At 38.2% G+C, this 18,772-nt stretch overlaps 1 protein-coding gene across 3 annotated transcripts; it reads left to right on the forward strand.

Annotated features, from left to right (window-relative positions):
• Positions 1 to 5,882: 5,882 nt before the first annotated feature.
• KLRB1 (killer cell lectin like receptor B1) lies at positions 5,883 to 18,310 on the forward strand. Of its 3 annotated transcripts, XM_081587320.1 has the most exons (7): positions 5,883 to 6,052; positions 8,610 to 8,922; positions 10,798 to 10,896; positions 11,950 to 12,030; positions 13,849 to 14,003; positions 14,387 to 14,502; positions 18,153 to 18,310. In XM_081587320.1, the coding sequence occupies exons 4-7, from the start codon at positions 11,991 to 11,993 to the stop codon at positions 18,301 to 18,303; spliced, it is 462 nt and encodes a 153-aa protein (XP_081443446.1). In that variant the 5' UTR covers positions 5,883 to 6,052; positions 8,610 to 8,922; positions 10,798 to 10,896; positions 11,950 to 11,990; the 3' UTR covers positions 18,304 to 18,310. The 3 variants fall into 3 exon arrangements, with proteins under 3 accessions (XP_081443446.1, XP_081443444.1, XP_081443445.1); XM_081587318.1 differs by lacking the exon at positions 8,610 to 8,922; XM_081587319.1 differs by lacking the exons at positions 8,610 to 8,922; positions 10,798 to 10,896.
• Positions 18,311 to 18,772: the final 462 nt, after the last annotated feature.

Consider the following 18,772-nt stretch of genomic DNA (forward strand, 5'->3'; position numbering starts at 1 on the left):
GGTATGGACCTAACAGAAGCAGAAGATATTAAGAAGAGGTGGCAAGAATACACAGAAGAACTGTACAAAAAAGATCTTCCCGACCCAGATAATCACGATGCTGTGATCAGTCACATAGAGCCAGACATCCTGGAATGTGAAGTCAAGTGGGCCTTAGAAAGCATCACTATGAACAAAGCTAGTGGAGGTGATGAAATTCCAGTTGAGCTATTTCAAATCCTGAAAGATGATGCTGTGAAAGTGCTACACTCAATATACCAGCAAATCTGGAAAACTCAGCAGTGGCTGCAGGACTGGAAAAGGTCAGTTTTCATTCCAATCCCAAAAAAGGCAATGCCAAAGAATGCTTGAGTTTGTCCTAGGGGTCATTAACTTACTGAGCTCACTAGGTGGGATGTGGGCCTCATGCCATCATTGTTTTATTTTTTTGAGAGATATCTCATGCTTCTGTTTTGCAAGGTTTTGTTGCTAAACAACCCTGCTTGGTTTTGAGGTTAAGCAAACCTGCTTTTTTTAGCAATCATTAGCTTACAGGTGTTTACCATTCTCATACTTTTTTTTACTTACAATCCCCAGTGGAATTAACCATTTAATTGCCTACTTTGTCCCTTTATCCCTATCAAATTCATGTCATTATGAAAGTCAAAGTGTTAATTGCTCAGTCGTGTCTGACTTTTCCAGAGGATCTTCTTGACCCAAGTTTGAACCCCAGCCTCTTGCTTTGCAGGGGGATTCTTTACTGTCTGAGCCAACAGGAAAGCCCAAGCTTGCCATAGCATATAGAACATAAAGAGTAAACCCCATGTAGTCTATGGACTTCAGTTCATAATATTGTAGCAAAATTTGTTCATCGGCTGTAACCAATAAAACAAACCAATGCAATGTGTTTAAAACAGGGGAAGCTGTGTAAGAGGAAGAAATGCCTGTGGGAACTCTCTGCATTTCTGCTTTTTACCCAAACCTAAAACTGCTTTTTTTTTTTTCCCATAAACCTAAAATGGAGTCTCTTAACTTAAAAGAGCAGTTCACTCTTAGCATTATCATTGTTTTTAGCTCAGTGACCTAGGAACCCGCTCTCACCCTTAAATTAGAACTGGAAGTTAAAGATGCAACATATACGGAGCTCTAGTGTGTTCTGTGTGACACGAGTTAAGGGTCAAAGATTATTTGCTGTCAGAATCCTTTAAAGTTAAAGTGTAAGTCTGAAAAAGGTACCTTAGAAACCACTGGAGACAATGCTGAACAAATTAAAGCAGTAAGCCATCAAGAGGAAAAGAGAGGCTGGAATCTCTACTTTTGCTTTGCTATGACCACAATAACCTTTGAAACAGAATTTTTATCCATCCGTCTACCCTTGCTGAAGGGTAAATATAATTGGGACTTCCCTGGTGGCTTAACGGTTAAGAATTCACCTACCAATGCAGGGAAAGCAGGTTCAGTCCCTGCTCAGGGAACTAAGATCCCACATGCTGTGGGGCAACTAAACCCTCAGGCTGCAACTAAGAGAGTAGCTATGCCACAAAAACAGACCCGGCATGCCGCAACTGAGACCCACTTAGCAACTAAACTACCACTGTCGGAAGCCGCGATAGGCATTACTGACAAAATGGAGGCACGGCCCCAACCCTCTCTCCTCATCCCGCAGGCACGGTCCCAGGATGAGGAGTTAGGTCTTGTGATTCTGACTTGTCCTTTCCTTCCTCCGGTTGAGTTGGCTGGAAAGAATGTTATAATCCATAACGTTAACTATTGACATTTGTTCAAGGATCTTTGCAAAGAATGCTCCAGGATGAGCACATAGGCTGCAGCCTGAGGCCATGGGAAACATTGTTATCTGAAACCTGCCTGTAAGGGGAATGTTTATGGCAAAAGAAGTTTGCTGAGTTTAGGGGTTAGGAATAATTAAGAATAGTTAGAAGCTAAAAGTTTAAGGTATGTTGTAGTGTTGGCATATTTTACTATAGCTTATAGAAACTAGGAATTTTAGAGATACTAATAGCTAAAAGCCTTTTTAGGAGATGATGAGCTTAAGTTACTAGGGGATAACAGGATTTAAAGAGATAAGAAATAAACTGAGGAATGTGATATACAGCCCAGAGACAAACTTGCGTTACAATGTTATCACAAGGACACTTAAGAGGGAACTCTGAAGGACAACAATAATTTATGGAGACAGTAAATTTGCGGAGGGGAAACTGAAGATGTCATACCTTTGACCTAATGCTTTTGTAAAAGTATAAAAGAAAACCTGATGCTTAAAATAAACATGCAGCCCAGGGCTTTGAGCGAGAGACTGCATCATTTTCCTTCGCCGACCCCGTTCATCCCTTCAGGGCGTTTCCCTGGTTGCCGGAGCTGGACTCCGGCATACCACCACCATAGAGCTTCTCCATCTTCGGCTGCAAATAATATGATTAATCTGAGGGTGATATCCATCTGTAGAGCTGGGCTTCCCAGTTGGCACTTTGGTAAAGAATCCACGTGCCACTGCAGGAATTGTGGGTTCAATCCCTGGGTGGGGAAGATCTCCTGGAGAAGATATCTCTTGACTTAGGCAAACACCTGTCTAGAGCTTAAACAAGGGGCTTCCCTGGTAGCTCAGCTGGTGAAGAATTTGCCTGCAAAGCGTGAGACCCCAGTTCGAATTCTGGATCAGGAAGATCCCCTGGAGAAGGGATAGGCTACCCACTCCATTATCCATGGGCTTCCTTGGTGGCTCAGATGGTAAAGAATCCTCGTTCAATTCAGGAGACCTGGGTTAGATCCCTGGGTTGGGAAGATCCCTGAAGGAGGGCATGGCAACTCACTCCAGTGTTCTTGCCTGGAGAATCCTCATACACAGAAGAGTCTGGCGGGCTGTAGTCCATAGAGTCACAAAAGAGTCAGACACGACTGAATGACTAAGCACAAAGTGTATACAAAGTTAGGGAAATATCAAGGCTGTCCAGGTCACCATACACATATACATCAATCTTGTTCAGAGGAACCCTGGCACAATAAGCAACACAGTAAATATTGTTTTATCCACTCTAATTTAGACAGACCATCTACCCAGGAGCAGAGCTACTGTTTGCGGTACAATGGCCAGCCTTGAGAAAAATTTTTTATTTTAGCTTTTTTTTCCCTCTGTATAACTTGGTTTTGTAGGTATCACAAGAGCAAAATGTGGTGCTGCTACTGCTAAGTCACTTCAGTCATGTCCGACTCTGTGCGACCCCATAGACGGCAGCCCACCAGGCTCCACCAACCCTAGGATTCTCCAGGCAAGAATACTGGAGTGGGTTGCCATTTCCTTCTCCAGTGCATGAAAGGGAAAAGTGAAAGTGAAGTCGCTCAGTCGTGTCCGACTCTTAGTGACCCCGTGGACTGTAGCCTACCAGGCTCCTCCGTCCATGGGATTTTCCAGGCAAGAGTACTGGAGTGGGGTGCCATTGCCTTCTCCGAAATGTGGTGCGGTAGGTTGCAAAAGGAGCCTGGGTTTCAGAGATAGGAAACAGATGGTCAGTCTTGCTCCTTACTCATCCATAAATTCAAAAAAATCCAATGCCTGGATAAGGCAGATATTAATGTATCAAATGAAATAATGTGGATTGAAGCATTTACCAGTAACTTAAGCTTTCTGATTTCAGTATACAGGTTTAAGGATATAAAATAGAAAGGCCTGCAGCGCCCCCTGGTAGGAACTGTTAGTAAATGAACTCAGATTTTTTAAAAAATTAAACAACCAAAAAAAAAAAAAAAAAATTAAACAACAAAAAGCAACCCCAAAACAAAAACCAACCAGACAACAACAACAACAAAAACCCACAAGCCAAAAAATACTTGGGTTTTTGGAGCACCTACGCAAGTTTCACTCTAGCAACCAATATTCCATTTCTTTATGTGCATGCGTGCATGGGTGCTCAGTTGTATCCTACTTTTTGCGACCCCATGGACTGTAGCCTGCCCGTCTCTGCTATCCATGGGGATTCTCCAGGCAAGAAGAATGGAGCGGGTTGCTATGCCCTTCTCCAAGGAATCTTCCCAAACCAAAGATCCAACCCACATCTCTTATGTCTCCTGAATTGGCAGGCAGATTCTTTACCGATGGCACCACCTGGGAAGCCCTAGACATAGGTTTATTCCGTATCTTGGCAATTGTATAAGTAATGGTGCTACAAACATTGAGGGGCATGTATCTTTCTAAATTAGTGTTTTCATTTTTTTATGACATATACCCAGGAATGGAATTGCTGGGTCATATGGTAGTTCTAGTATACATATGCTAACAACATTAATTTTCCAAGTCACAAACGTGGGATGTCTCTTCATTTAGTTATGACTTCTTTAATTTCTTTCAGCAATATTCTACAGTTTTCAGTACAAGTTTTAATTAGGTTTTTTCCGAAGTATTTCATTCTTTTTGATACTTTTGCAAATGAATTTTATTTTCTTTCCAAATCATTAATCAGTGTATAGCAACTGATTTCTGTATATTGACTTTTTATTATGAAACTTAGACAAATTCATTTATTAGTCTAACAGTTTGTGAGTGTGTGGGTCTGGAGTCTTAATGATTCTCTACATATAAGATTTTGTCTTCTCTGAACAGATGTAATTTTGCTTTTTTTTCAACTTGGATGACTTCACTTCTTTTCCATGTCTAATTGGTTTGGCTAGAACTTCCATACCTACGTTGAATAGGAGTGGTGAGAACAGACATCCTTACTTGTTCTTGACCTCAGAAGAAAAGTTTTTATTTTTTTTTTTCACCAATGATTGTGCCATGGGCTTTTCATAAATGGTCTTTATTATGTTGAGGTATATTAGTCAGTCAGTTGTGTCTGACGTTTTGTGATCCAATGGACTGTAGCCCGCCAGGTTCCTCTGGTCCATGGGGTGGTCCAGGCAAGAATAATGGAGTGAGTAAACCATTCCCTTCTCCAGGGGCTCTTCTTGACCAAGGGATCGAACCCAGGTCTCCTGCATCTCCTGCATCGGCTGGCGGATTCTTTACCACTGAGCCACCTGGGAAGTCCATTATATAAGTATACAATAGTGATTGCATAGTAAGGGTCTTCTGCCTTGTAAGATGGTTGTCAAGATGGTTGTAACAAATGAAAAAATCCATCAATATGTTTTGCACTGCATATGCGCAAGTGAAGACTCTCCTTTGGTTTGTATTTCTGGCTGGTTTTTACTTTTGCAGCTGACAAAATTTTGCAAGCTTCTGATTGAAGAGAATACTCTTTCCTCAGTCAATTGTTTTTAACATGGCCATTGTGGATTCCTCGTGGTCACAGTCACATTTCCTAACTTGAAGTTAAACTTCAGTGCACTGAAAACATTCTTTTAAGCTAAGAATAGTCTGGATCTTTGGCTCTTTGCTTTCTCTGTTGTATTACTCAGTGACCTTTTCCACATTTACAGCTCCTTTTCCCACATTTTGCAGCTCTTAGCAGGAGCACAAATATTTCAGGAAGATTTGAGAGCTTTTGAAAAGTTTCCCACAGTTTTCTGTGTGTGTTAGTGTTTGCTTTTGACAACCTTGCAGTAAGTATGGTTTATCTTGCAACAGAATACTTAATTTCCTTCACTCTGGCCCTGGCCCAGAAAAAGGTGTTGAAAAAAGATAGTTACAAAGACAACAAACAATCTTTCCAGAATATTGTCAGACAATAGGCCAATTAACTAAACAAAGTAGATATTGAGTTGACCAAAAAGTTCCTTTGGAGTTTTCCTTTATGGAAAACTTGAACGAACTTTTTGGCCAAACTAATATTACATGTCTAAGTACACTGGACACTCAATAAGTGAATTTCCTCACTAATTTATAGACAAAACCCACAACTAGCAGTGTGGGTAGGTGCTGACATAAGAGAGACAACAAAACTTTTTAAACTGGTCACTTCCTTCAGCTGATCTTGCCTCATAGAACTTGGAGTTTTTCCTTTTTTATGAGTATAGTACCACATTCTTCTGTTTGCAATGGAAAGTCACTTGATATATGCTGATTTAAACTTACCCAGGGATTCCGGCATTAAAAGGTCATCACCCCCATCTCTTCCTCAGAGTAAGTGGCTTTAATTTTCCTTTTGGTATTTGTATATCTTCCAATAGTTAGATGTTCCTGTAAATGTGTGGCTTTAAATCATGACTTTGAGGATGAGCAGTAGTCATGTATTAATATTAAGTTGATATAGCATGGCCTGTCTGTAGGTAATTGCAAGTGTGGAAAAAAGCACATACCTTATAGATTTCTTTTTTATGAAGATACTTTTGTGAAAAGTGAACATCATTCCTGTTACTGAGCCTTGGCTAAAAGAACCCAAATAAATATTTTACAAGTATGAAAAAAGGAGTATTTTTTATTTTATTTGGAAATAAAAGGAGGTTTTTTATTTTTGTTTTTGTTTTATTTTTTGCCGTCCCATGTGGGGTGCAGGATCTTTGTTCCCCAACCAAGGATGAAACCCATACTCCCTGCAGTGGAAGCATGGAGTCTTAACTACTGGACCAGCTAAAAAGTTTTTAGCTGGTTTTTTTTTTTTTGTAAACAAAGAATATTTTTAGAAATATTCTGCTACCTTGTTGTAACAGTAACCTACTTTATTTCAAATCTCTCTGTAAAATACTGTGATTAAGTTCCAATGCATTTGCATCCATGGCATTCCTTTCAGAATACAAAGTGTTAATGATTAACACTTTGCTAATTAATTAACACAAAGTGTTAAAGATGTTAATAATGAACATCTTCCACTCTTCAAAGAGAAGGAAAAAATGTTTCAAAAGAAAATTATATTCAAGATCAAAGATGTGAATATACTCACAACCTGATGATTTTTAAGTTGAAAAATGTATCAGTTTAGAAGGAGATAAGCCACAAGACACGGGAGAATATCACTGATAAACCTATTTGATATTTGTTGAATTTGGCAATTTTCTGTGTGTCAGAGGAGCTAGTATTCTGAGTGAAGGAGATGGGGATTCTAACGTGAGGTAACAGGTGATGGATTCCATGGCTGAAAAGAAACTAGAAACTAAGTAGAAAAATGTGTAAAATTATCATAATATAGTACTGCCTTCTAATGTCAAACCAAATTTACTAATATTGCAATTTTTATCCCACCTGATATTCATTCCATTGTGTGCTTAGCCTTCCTCCTTTCAGGATGACATAGCATAATTTCAACCTATTCAATTATCAACATTCTAAATTGGAGACTGTAAAGTGTTAGGGTTATCAAATAGTTTCATGATACCCTTCAAATGGGGGTTATGGAAAAAATTGGATAATTTTTTGATAACTACAGTGACAGTTTGGTCAAGCTATAGTTATTTTTTGATGGGAAACAGCGAAGCTTTCTGTTCCCTATTCAAATCTAACAAAAGTGAAGAGAAAGGAGGATGGTGTTGAAAGGAGATGTGGGAGGATGAATATAGAAAAAGCAAGATTTTCCTCAAAAGGTATGATCTATGACCCCAAATCAATGGAGTCAGAAAATGTGTCTATTCTGCTGGTAATCATTATTCCACAAAACATCATTATAAAAGTAAATCTGAAAAACAAAGCAGAATAAAGTCAGAACAAAATATGCAGTTACAAAACACTTGACTGCAAAAAATGCATAACCTATAAATTGAGAATTTTGTATTTGGTGGTTTTACCAATGACCATAGCTGGGAAGGCAGCCTCTTAGATAACTCTGAGGGACTGTTCCCAAGTGGTAAGGAAGAAGCCAGGACATATAGGAGTTTTTGCAGAAAATTAAAAAAATATAGTTGACTACCAAAAGATGACTGCTAATCACAAAAACAGACATATCGAGTTAATGATTTTAGTGTTTCTTTATGTGTGAGAAGACGCAAGAGTCTGGGCTTACTGAAATCATTCCCGTGACGTGCATTTTGACTATCTAGCACTAGCATCCTGTTTTTCTTCACTCTGAATTCCACTCAGGCTTCATCATCAGGGCAGCTGCCCTGGCTGATGGCTTTATGGTCACAACATTTCTTGTTTATTGAAATGGCAGCTGACATTCTTTCTTCACACATTGACCTGTTATTACAATTGCTGTGAAACTACCCCTGAGTTCTTTGGCTGAACTGTTCAGGCTGTGGGAACTGTAGAATAGTGATTATATCAAAGATACTCAGGTAAACCAGAGATGTGAGTTGTGACCTATTTAGTTTATGGCCCAGCACTTGATTTCTTAGAAAAGTAGATAAGTGTTCACAAAATGCCTCTAGAGTTTACCTATTCATCCAAAAATAAGCACCTGTGGCATGCCTGGCATGCCGAGGTGCTGAGGTTAGAACAAGTGAAAAAAATAGTGAAAAAATATTTTCTTTTTTTGTGTTATGTTATACTACTAGGAAGAGATACAAATAAGCAAATAACTAAGTATATATACATGGATTAGATAACATTAAATGCAATAGAGAAAATTTTATCTGTTTTTTTTTACTCTCTTATATTCACCCCCCTCCTTTTTTTATACTTTATTTATTCATGGCTGCACTGGGACTTCACTGGGGCCCGTGAACTTTCTCGAGTTGTGGACTACTTGAGGGCTACTCTCTAGCTGTAGTGCACACACTTCTCATTGTGGTGGCTTTTCTTGTTGCAGAGCTCAGACTCCGTACCTGATGTGCCTTGCTTAGTTGTTCCATGGCATGTGGAATCTTCCCAGATCACAGAAGAGTTGCTTTGGCAGGTGCTTTGGCAGGTGGATTCTTAACCACTGGACCACTAGGGAAGTCCTGAGAAACTGTTTTTTATTTGTAATGGAATTGAGAGTTAACTTTCGGAGAGGGTACGATATCAAGTAGAAGAATCATAGAAGGCCTGCCTCACAAGATGACATCTGAGCCAAGACCTGAAAGAATTAAAGGACAAAGATATGTTTCCTTGGAGAAGAGCGTTTTAGAAGATGGACTAGGGCAAGTGCAAGTTCCCTGGGATGAGAGCGTTCCTGTCCTCTTGTAGGAGGAGCACATAGGTTGGGTGTGAAATGATAGAACATGTCTGTCTGGAAAGCAGCAGGAGATGAACTCAGAGATGTAATGGGGAATGGATTGAACAGGAAATTTTAGACTGTTTTACAGGTGTACAATCTTAAATCTGCTTGAGAGAAAGCCAAGGAAAGGTTTAGAGCAATGGAGTAAGATGATTTGGCATGCTATTTATTATTATTTTTTTAATTTTATGTATTTATTTATTTATTTTTGGCTGCAATGGGTCTTCGCGGCAGTCCGAGGGCTTCTCATTGTTACGGAGCGTGGGCTCTAGGCTCACGGGCTTCAGTAGTCACAGAATGCGGTCTCAGTAGTTGGAGCTTGTGGGCTCTAGAGCATGGGCTCAGTAATTGTGGCAGAATCTTCCCAGACCAGGGATTGAACCTGAGTCCCCTACATTGGCAGGCAGATTCTTATCCACAGCACCACCAGAGAAGTCCTTGGCATATTGTTTATATTCAAACAAAAAATAGCCCTACATGGGTATTTCCAGATGACTAAAGTTTATCTGGCCTCTTCAATTTGTTGTAACTTCATTAGTTCTAAAGTCATGTAGTGTTGCAGAAAAACAGCTCAGAAGAGTCATAAGACCCTGCTCTCAATTCCATAAATTTTAAAGGAACAGTTATTATGTACCAGACTCCATGTCTAGAAGAATTTTTTCATATAACCCTTTCCAAAACCTCACAAAGTAGCTATTATTTTATATTTCACAGGTGAGGAATTTTGTATTTTATGAAGGTTACAGGCTCAAAGTAATATGCTCAAATACACATCTGTTACATTTGACAGCCTTTGCTCTTAATCACTGCTGTCCCTCAGTAATAAATGTTAAGATAATAACTACATGAAGCTTTCTCCATTTTTCAAAATTTCAAGGCAGGAAAGGATAAAGAAGAAAAGAGACAGAAAGGTAAAATAACATATAGCTGTCAGGAAAATTCACCTAGGACTTAGTCTTAGGCTCAGTTTAGCTGCTTTGTGTCACACAGGATCACATTAGAAGTTCTAGGTCAATATTCTCCAGTGTGGTTTCTCTCATTTTCAGATTACACCCAGGACCTTGGAGCTCCTCTAGCTGTTAACTTTTCTCTCTCTCCTCCAGATGATTATCCAGGTGTCACTATCTGAATTAATCCATTCTCTGTTTCCTACCTTAATCTTTCATCACATTTAGCTATCTTAAATTCCATCTCCACAAGGATGTTTTAGAAAGAGCTAACTCTTATACGAATGTCAATGTCCTAACCGGAGAGATCGTTAGTAGTTGGCTGAAAACTGGGTCACACAACTCAGTCACCTAGGGGAGTGTAAGAAACTAAAGTAGAAATAAGTGGACTTGCAGGTCACTCTGGAACATTTTTTTAATCAATTAATTAATTTTTATTTATTTTTGGCTATGCTGGATCTTTGTTGCTGCGTGGGCTTTCTCTAGTTGTAGTGAGTGGGAGCTACTCTCTAGTTGCTTCTCATTGCAGTGGCTTCTCTTGTTGTGGAGCACAGTCTCTAGGGTGCTTGAGTTTCAATACTTGTGGTCCACAGACTTGGTTACCCTGCCACGGTAGGTGGGGTCTGCCTGGATTGGGGATTGAACCTGTGTCCCCTGCATTGGCAGGAAGATTCTTATCCAATGGACCACCAGGGAAGTCCTTAGGACCCTACTTTAAGATAACTGATAAATGTTCTTTCTTGCCCCTAACCCCCAACCTGAATCTAGCTCTTTCTTACGTGATCCAAACAGCCTTTGCTTTTTGTACCAGATGAACTGAGTTAACCAAGCATGTTTTCTTAATGTCTCAGATCTTTGTCAGGGTCCACGTTGGCATAACTCTGCCCTGAAATTTGGTTGTGCTGTGATTATACTTCTTGCCTTGACTGTGATTGGGTTGAGTGTTTCGGGTAAGTGATGCAAGATCATTTATTTCTTGTCCTACTTATTCTCCTTCTACCATAAATAGTTAAGTATGTTAACAGCTTTGGCCACCCCAAACTTAGCAGAAGACTGATGAAATAAAAACAGTCACGAAAGAGTGCTCTAGTAGTGCCCAGACCATACCCACTTTGCAAACCCTAGGCTTTCATATTTCTCTTCCCAATTGTTCTGAAAATCTTCATAGGGGATTTATATATGCTCCAAGAACTTTTTGAAAAATTGCAATTATGATAAAAGCTTGATAATAACAAAGAAAATAAGTTTACAATTGCTTAGAGTTTCTTTTTTTTTTTTTTTTAATGTGGACCATTTTTAAAGTCTATTGAATTTGTTACAATAGTGCTTCTGCTGTTTTTATGTTCTGGGTTTTTTGTTTTGTTTTGTTTTGTTTTTTGGCCCCAAGGCATGTGGGATCTTAGCTCCCCCACCAGGGACCAAACCAGCATCCTCTGCATTGGAAGGCGAAGTCTTAACCACTGGACGTCCTGGGACATCCCTACAGTTTCTTAGGTGCCTACTAAATCCAAGATTGTCCTAGGCAATGTCTCCCATGGACAGACACAATTATTCTCATTCTGAAAATGGAGCATGTAGACAGGAGTGTAAGCAATTTAAGAATTTAAGTAACACCTGGGAGTTTACTTATATAGTGGCATGCTAAGTCACTTCAGTCGTGTCTGACTCTTTGAGACCTTAGGGACCATAGCCCTCCAGGATCCTCTGTTCATGGGATTCTCCAGGCAAGAATACTGGAGTGGGTTGCCATTCCCTTCTCCAGCTTACTTATATATTAGATGCAAGCAACTCAATGTTTCTCTGTGTTTACTTATGTGTTTGTTTATGTTGTCTTCTAAGCAGACCCACTGTAACTACATTGCTATTGCTCATATCTTCTGTTCATTTCACGCGTATTGAGATAGTATTGAGATAACAATTTCCTGAAGTGACAGATATAGCATATCCATTTCATTGCACCTTTCAGCATTTTATCTTCTTAATAGTGTTTCTTTATTTACCAGTGGTATTCATAAGACAAAACACATCAATAGAAAAAACCAGCATGGATACTCAAGAGAACAAGGAGGAGGAGGAAGCAAAAGGTATATTTTGTGGCTTGAATTTTCTAAGACTAATGGCTAAAATTTGATAGTTATCATTGTATTATTTTCATTAAGGCTCATTACAAGCCATATGTTAAGATTAGTTTTATCACTCTGATTTTATGTTTGACAAGGCTGAGACATGGAAAGGTTAAGCAACTCATTTGGGGTCATACATGTGCTAAAGGGTAACACTGAGAATTGTACTTCAGTGGTCTATCATCAGAGCCTATGATTTTAACTACCAGATAATACTGCCTTATGAGTACTCCCGTTAGGAGGGTCAATAATTATTAGTTAAAATCCAAGCTATAAAGTAAAATATACATTAAGTGAGATATTTGGTGATTTTAATATGTCAAGCAACTAACCTTTGACTGAAGCTAATGAATGGAACACAAACATGAAATGAATTCTTTAACATTTATTGTATTAATTATTAAGATATTGATCTTGTCCTTATACTCACTAAGCAGTGTGTGTTAATACTCTATTGTTGAGAGACTGTAGCAGAATGTGATGATTTATTATATACATTTGTACAGAAGAGAAATTTTAAGAAACTGAGAATATCCCTCTAAAAAATGCTATCCAATAGATCTCATTATTAGGCAAATATATAATTTAGCAGTTAGAAATTTTCTAATAATTTTTCTCCATATATATGGAATTTAGTAAATTGGTAAAGATAATCCTGCATGTGAGACAGCAAAGAGACACAGATATATAGAACAGGATTATGGACTCTATGGGAGAGGGCAAGGGTGGGATGATATGGGAGAATGGCACTGAAGCATGTAAATTATCATATGTGAATTAAATCACCAGTCCAGGTTCGATGCATGATACAGGGTGCTCGGGGCTGGTGCACCAGGATGACCCAGAGGGATGGGATGGGGAGGGAGGTGGGAGGGAGGTTCTGGAAGGGGAACACATGTACACCCCTGGCAGATTCATGTCAATGTATGGCAAAACCAATACAATATTGTAAACCTAAAAAAGAGATAAATAAACTAATTTAAAATAAAAAATTTTTTCTCCATGATATTTGCCATTAATTGTGGGTATGAATTATTATTTGCTTTTCATTTTGCATGTCATTTCAAGTAGACTTTTTTTTAAGAGAGTGTGATATAGTTGTCCATGGATTAGGAAGAGCGATGATAAGGAATTTAAGGAATCTCAAAAAGAGTTTTGGCTCTATCACCATCTGCTTGTGTGGACTTGAACAAGTTATTCTGTCTGTCAGTGTTTTAGCTGGTCACTAATTTTCAAATCTTAATAGCAGAATGAACAGTGGTCTCAAAACCCTCAGTTATATTAAATTCATGAATTGTTCTCACAATGATGATCAAAGACTTTCCTGAATTTATAATGACTTGTATGAGATCCAACCAATCCATCCTAAAGGAAATCAGTCCTGAATATTCATTGGAAGGACTGATGTTGAAGCTGAAACTCCAATACTTTGGCCACCTGATGTGAAGAGCTGACTCATTTGAAAAGACCCTGATGCTGGAAAAGTTTGAAGGTGGAAGAAGAAGGGGATGACAAAGGATGAGATGGCTGGATGGCATCACCAGCTCAATAGGCATGAGTTTGAGTAAACTTCAGGAGTTGGTGATGGACAGGGGGGCCTGGCATGCTGCAGTCCATGGGGTTGCAGAGAGTCGGACATGACTGAGCGACTGAACTGAACTGAACTATGTATGTGTGGTTAGTGTTAGTGGGGTGGGGACAGGTTAAAAATATAACATTCATTTCTTTTCTTCCTCTTTCTTACTTTATTTTTATTTTCCCTCTTCTTTCTTACTTTAGAGACATCAGTTCTATTAACGTGCCCAATGCACTGGCAACAAATCCGAGATAAATGCTTATATTTTATTGAAACTTCCAAAACTTGGAATGACAGTCTAGCTGACTGTTCCACAAGAGAATCCAGTCTACTGCTTATTCAAGATCAGGAGGAATTGGTAAATAATTATTAATAAGTAAAATAGTTTAATACAACTCAGCACTGGCTTCTAACCATATCAAGATTTTTGTGCTCTAGTCTTGAGGGTTCTATGCAAATGGAAGTATTAACCTTGACTTTAAGGAGCTCACAATCTGAGACATATAAGCAAAATAAATATTATTTAATGAATACAAAAATATAAACATAAATATTTGGATATATAAATGAACGGAATAGAAATATCACAAGTAAGGAATAATTAACTCCAATGGGGTGTCAGGAAAGGCTTCACAGAGGAAGTGATACTTGACCTGAGTTTCAGAGGATGAATAGAAGAATGCAAACCAGCAACAGATAAACAGATTCAATAGTGAGTCATTTCTTCCGTTTCATTTGCAGAGACTCATACAAAAGCTGATAAACAAAGATGCAATTCTGTTTTGGATTGGGTTAAATTTTACATTATCAGAGAAGAACTGGAAGTGGATAAATGGATCCTTTTTAAATTCTAATGTGTGAGTATTAGATAAGCTAATTTGAATATTCAATTTGTATCAGGTTTCCAAGGCAAGATAGTAACATTGTTATTGAAGACTGAGATTTATAGTTTTAATTTAGTTTAGAAATTTTCAGAAGAAGCAGTATAGTCTGAGAAGAAGAATGATTTTTGAAGTTAGTTGAAAATCTCCACATATGAAAAGACATCAGCTCTTTGTCCCAATGTATATTTTTATTTTAGTTTAGTTTTTTAATAAATTTATTTATTTTAGTTGGGGGCTAATTACTTTACAATATTGTAGTGGTTTTTGCCATACATTGACATGAATCAGCCATGGGTTTACATGTGTTCCCCATCCTGAACCCCCCTCCCACCTCCCTCCCCCTCCCATCCCTCTGGGTCATCCCGTTGCCCCAGCCCTGAGCGTTTGTCTCATGCATCGAACCTGGAATGGTGTTCTGTTTCACATATGATAATATACATGTTTCAATGCTATTGTCCCAGAACGTCCCACACTCACATTCTCCCTCAGAGTCCATAAGACTGTTCTACGCATCTGTGTCTCTTGAAAATAGTATAGTAAATATCAGATTGCGGAATCCAGGCATTTGAGAGAATTGGCCAACTTGTGACAAATATTGTAGCCTATTTTAATCAGTGGTGTAGAAAGAGAGTTGTTTGAGGAGATGCAATGAAACTGCAAAAGCCGCGAAAGAGCTATTTGCTATTTCTTTTTAAAAAATTTTATTCATTTGTTTATTTATTTTTGGCTGTACTGGGTCTTCACTGCTGCTCAAACTTTTCTCTAGTTGCTCAGAGTAGGGGCTACTCTCTAGTTGTACTGTGTGGGCTTCTCGTTGTAGTGGCTTCTCTTGTTGCAGAGCACAAGCTCTGTAAAGAATTTTGATGAGCTTTTCAGAGCAGATGATATCCTGTTATGATTTTTGAGTCTGTGAATGATTTATTTACATTTGTATAAAGTACAGTTAAAATGGATGTTTTTTATCATTCAAAAAAATAAGACATTAAAATTGAAGACACGGGAGCAGGTAAAAATTTATCTAAAATAGAGTAATAATTTGTTATGTAGAAAATTACAAAAAATTGAGAGACATGTTGCTTTAATTAGCAAATTTTTATGTTGTTTTACTCATGTTCTAAAATATAATATTTTTAAAAACAGTACTTTAAAATGAATATCATTTAAAAATAAAGGGTCCTGGACAAGAATAAATGTATGAAAAGGCAAATATATTTTGTTCAATAATATCTATTCGAATTTTTTATTTGTTTTCCAGGGATTATATTCTATACTTTATTTACATATAAATGCAACTCTGATATTAACTTATTTCTATTTTTTTGAACATAGAAAAGGTTAATTTTAGTCTCTGCATGGGTATGTTTCTTATTGGGCCATTATGTTTATTTTATTAAGGTTTATGATAAAATTGAAAATCTCTGAAGTGTCTATGAGCAGAAATATAGGCAAAGTTGATGAAGTAAATTCAACTTAGCATTCTATTCTATTCTGAAGACTGAAAGGATGTTTTAATTAAGACAGTGATCAGGTAAACCTGAAAGGTATCATATGATAGTAGAAAAAGCAGCAATTAGACTCTGCTTTTATTTAGTTCTCTACCCTGCTTTTCAGGTAATGAAAACATAAACAGTGATAATAATTTTTTTCACTGTTTTGGGGATTAAAGAAGATAACACTAAAGAACTAGACAGAGATCTGGTCAAAGAAGGCCTGGGAAGTCACTGAGGGTGTTTTGAAAAAGGGCTTGGTCAAATGAGCATTTAAAAAGTTATCTTGAAAGTTGAAGAAGGGGGCCAGAAGGGTGAAAGAGATAAAATGCAGGGCACTTTTGCTATTACTCGCTTGAAAGAAATGCTGATGTGATTAGACTGTCAGGCACTAGGAGTGAATCAGGTTGACTCTCAGGGACAAAGGGGCTTTATGAAGAAATGGAACAAAGGAACAAAGAAAATCTGTGATGGAGCCCTGCTCACTGTACCACTTCACTTTCAATTTAGGACAAGCAGGTGAGCATCTTGCGCATACCTCATCCTGGCATGCCAGTTCTGAGTTGCCATCCCATTCTTTGACTGCTACTCACACCCCACCTGCAATGAGCCACAAGACTCTTGCATCTTTGGAACTAGTAGAACATTTATCACAATAGACACTCCTGAACTGTTTGGAATGGGAAAAAAGGAACCTTCTACTACATACAATATGAACTGAGTCTCCTTTTCTGGCCACATTCAAATTCTGCAGACCCTGTGTATCTATCTACGTACTTACTACATTTCCTGAGCACATACTCTGTTTAAGCCTGATCATACTTCTATAGGTATCAACTCAATGCCTCCCCAAATACTATGTGGTTATATCCTAAATATTTAAGAAAATTAAAGTTTAGTGAAAGCAAGAAGTTTTTCATATGACATATTAAAAGGAGATTCAGTTTCCAATTTTCAAAGCTTCATTTTGTACATATCATGATGACGTTTCTATTTAGAATGCTTCTCTTCCAGTGAAGATGAGCTTGCAAGTTCCAGATGTTTATATTAGCTTTCTATTAAAAGTTTATATTTGTGACTGACTGTGTAGTTATTATTGCTCAGTTGCTAAGTCGTGTCCAACTCTTTGTGACTCCCATGGACTGCAGCTCCCCAGGTTCCTCTGTTCTCCAGTATCTCCCAGTTTGCTCAAATTCATGTCCATTTGAGTCAGTGATACTATCTAACCATCTCATCCTCTGCTTTCCCTTTTTCTTTTGGCCTCAGTCTTTCCCAGCATCAGAGTCTTTTCCAATGAGTTGGCTTTTCCCATCACATGGCCAAAGTATTAGAGCTTCAGCTTCAGCATCAGTCCTTCCAAGGAATATCCAGGATTGATTTCCCTTAGAATTGACTGGTTTGATTTCTGTGCAGTGCAAGGGGCTCTCAAGAATCTTCTCCAGCACCACAATTTGAAAGTATCAATTCTTCGGCACTTACTCTCTTTATGGTATAAATTTCACATCAACACATGAGTAATGGAAAAACCGTAGCTTTGACCATACTGACAGTTGCTGGCAAAGTAATGTCTTTGCTTTTGAATATGTTATCTAGGTTTGTCATAGCTTTCCTTACAAGGAGCAAATGGAAAAAAGTGAAAGTGAAAGTATTAATCCCTCAGTCCTGTCTGACTCTTTCCCACCCTATGGACTGTATCCTGCCAGGTTCCTCTGTCCACGGAAATGGAATTTCTCCAGACAAGAATCCTGGACTGGGTAGCCATTCCCAGGAGCAAGTGTCTTTTAATTTCAGGTCTTCAGTCATTGTCTGCAGAGATTTTGGGGCCCAAGAAAACAAAGTCTGTCACTGCTTGCATTTTTTCCCCTTCTATTTGCCATGAAGTGATAGGACTGGATGCTAAAATCTTAGCTTTTGAATGTTGAGTTTCAAGCCAGCTTTTTCACTCTACTTTTTCACCCTTTTTCAGAGGCTTTTTAGTTCCTTTTCACTTCCTGCCATTAGACTGTTTACTTACCCAATGCTTAATAACTGAGCATCTTGTTGCTTCCTGAAAGTTACAAAAAATACTGGCTGGATGAGGAGAATTATGTGAGAAAATTATGAATGCTGAAGAGACTCTTTTCTTTTTCTCCACAGATTACCCATTTCTGGTGATGCTAAAGAAGACAGCTGCGTTTGCATATCAAACACACAATTTATTTCTGATACTTGTGCTGCAGAAAATAGGTGGATCTGCCAAAAAGAACTAAAACCTGTCAGAAATAAAGTAATATGTTCTTCCAGTTGACTAGCCATCCCCCTCCATCTCTTCAATTTCCATTTCACATCTCTGTCATTTTAACTGTATATATTGTCATAGTGGCTCCATGCACATTTTGTGACACAAAGTGAACACACACTGAGAATTCTAATTTTTGTGAATTTTACAAAAGTTCATGTCTAACTTCCTCATTCAACTACTGAGAAAAAATATACATAAAGAAAAGATGTCTCAAGTCATGTTGAGAAAACATATACCTAAAGAAAAGATGTCTCAGGGCATGTGCTCAGGAGTCAGATCGCTGGATCATATGGTACTTCTATTTTTCAGTTTTTTTATGGAACTGCCTTATACTGTTCTCCTTAGTGGCTGTATCAGTTTACATTTCCACCCATACTGCAGAAGGGTTCCCTTTCCTCCACACCCTCTCCAGCATTTCTTATTTGTAGATTTTTTCATGATGGTCATTCTGACGGGTGTGTTAGCTTTGACATAA

This window comes from Giraffa tippelskirchi, chromosome 4 (assembly GCF_054371585.1).
Source record: "Giraffa tippelskirchi isolate mGirTip1 chromosome 4, T2T-mGirTip1v1.2.pri, whole genome shotgun sequence".
In the NCBI taxonomy this organism is placed as follows: Eukaryota; Metazoa; Chordata; class Mammalia; order Artiodactyla; family Giraffidae; genus Giraffa; species Giraffa tippelskirchi.

Bases quoted from the DNA above. Each gene is read 5' to 3' on its own strand.
- KLRB1 (XM_081587318.1), top strand. From the start codon at position 5,968: ATGGAAAGTCACTTGATATATGCTGATTTAAACTTACCCAGGGATTCC. The intron at 12,031-13,848 runs GTATATTTTGTG...TTCTTACTTTAG, and splicing joins GGAGGAGGAGGAAGCAAAAG to AGACATCAGTTCTATTAACG. The intron at 14,004-14,386 runs GTAAATAATTAT...TTTCATTTGCAG, and splicing joins TTCAAGATCAGGAGGAATTG to AGACTCATACAAAAGCTGAT.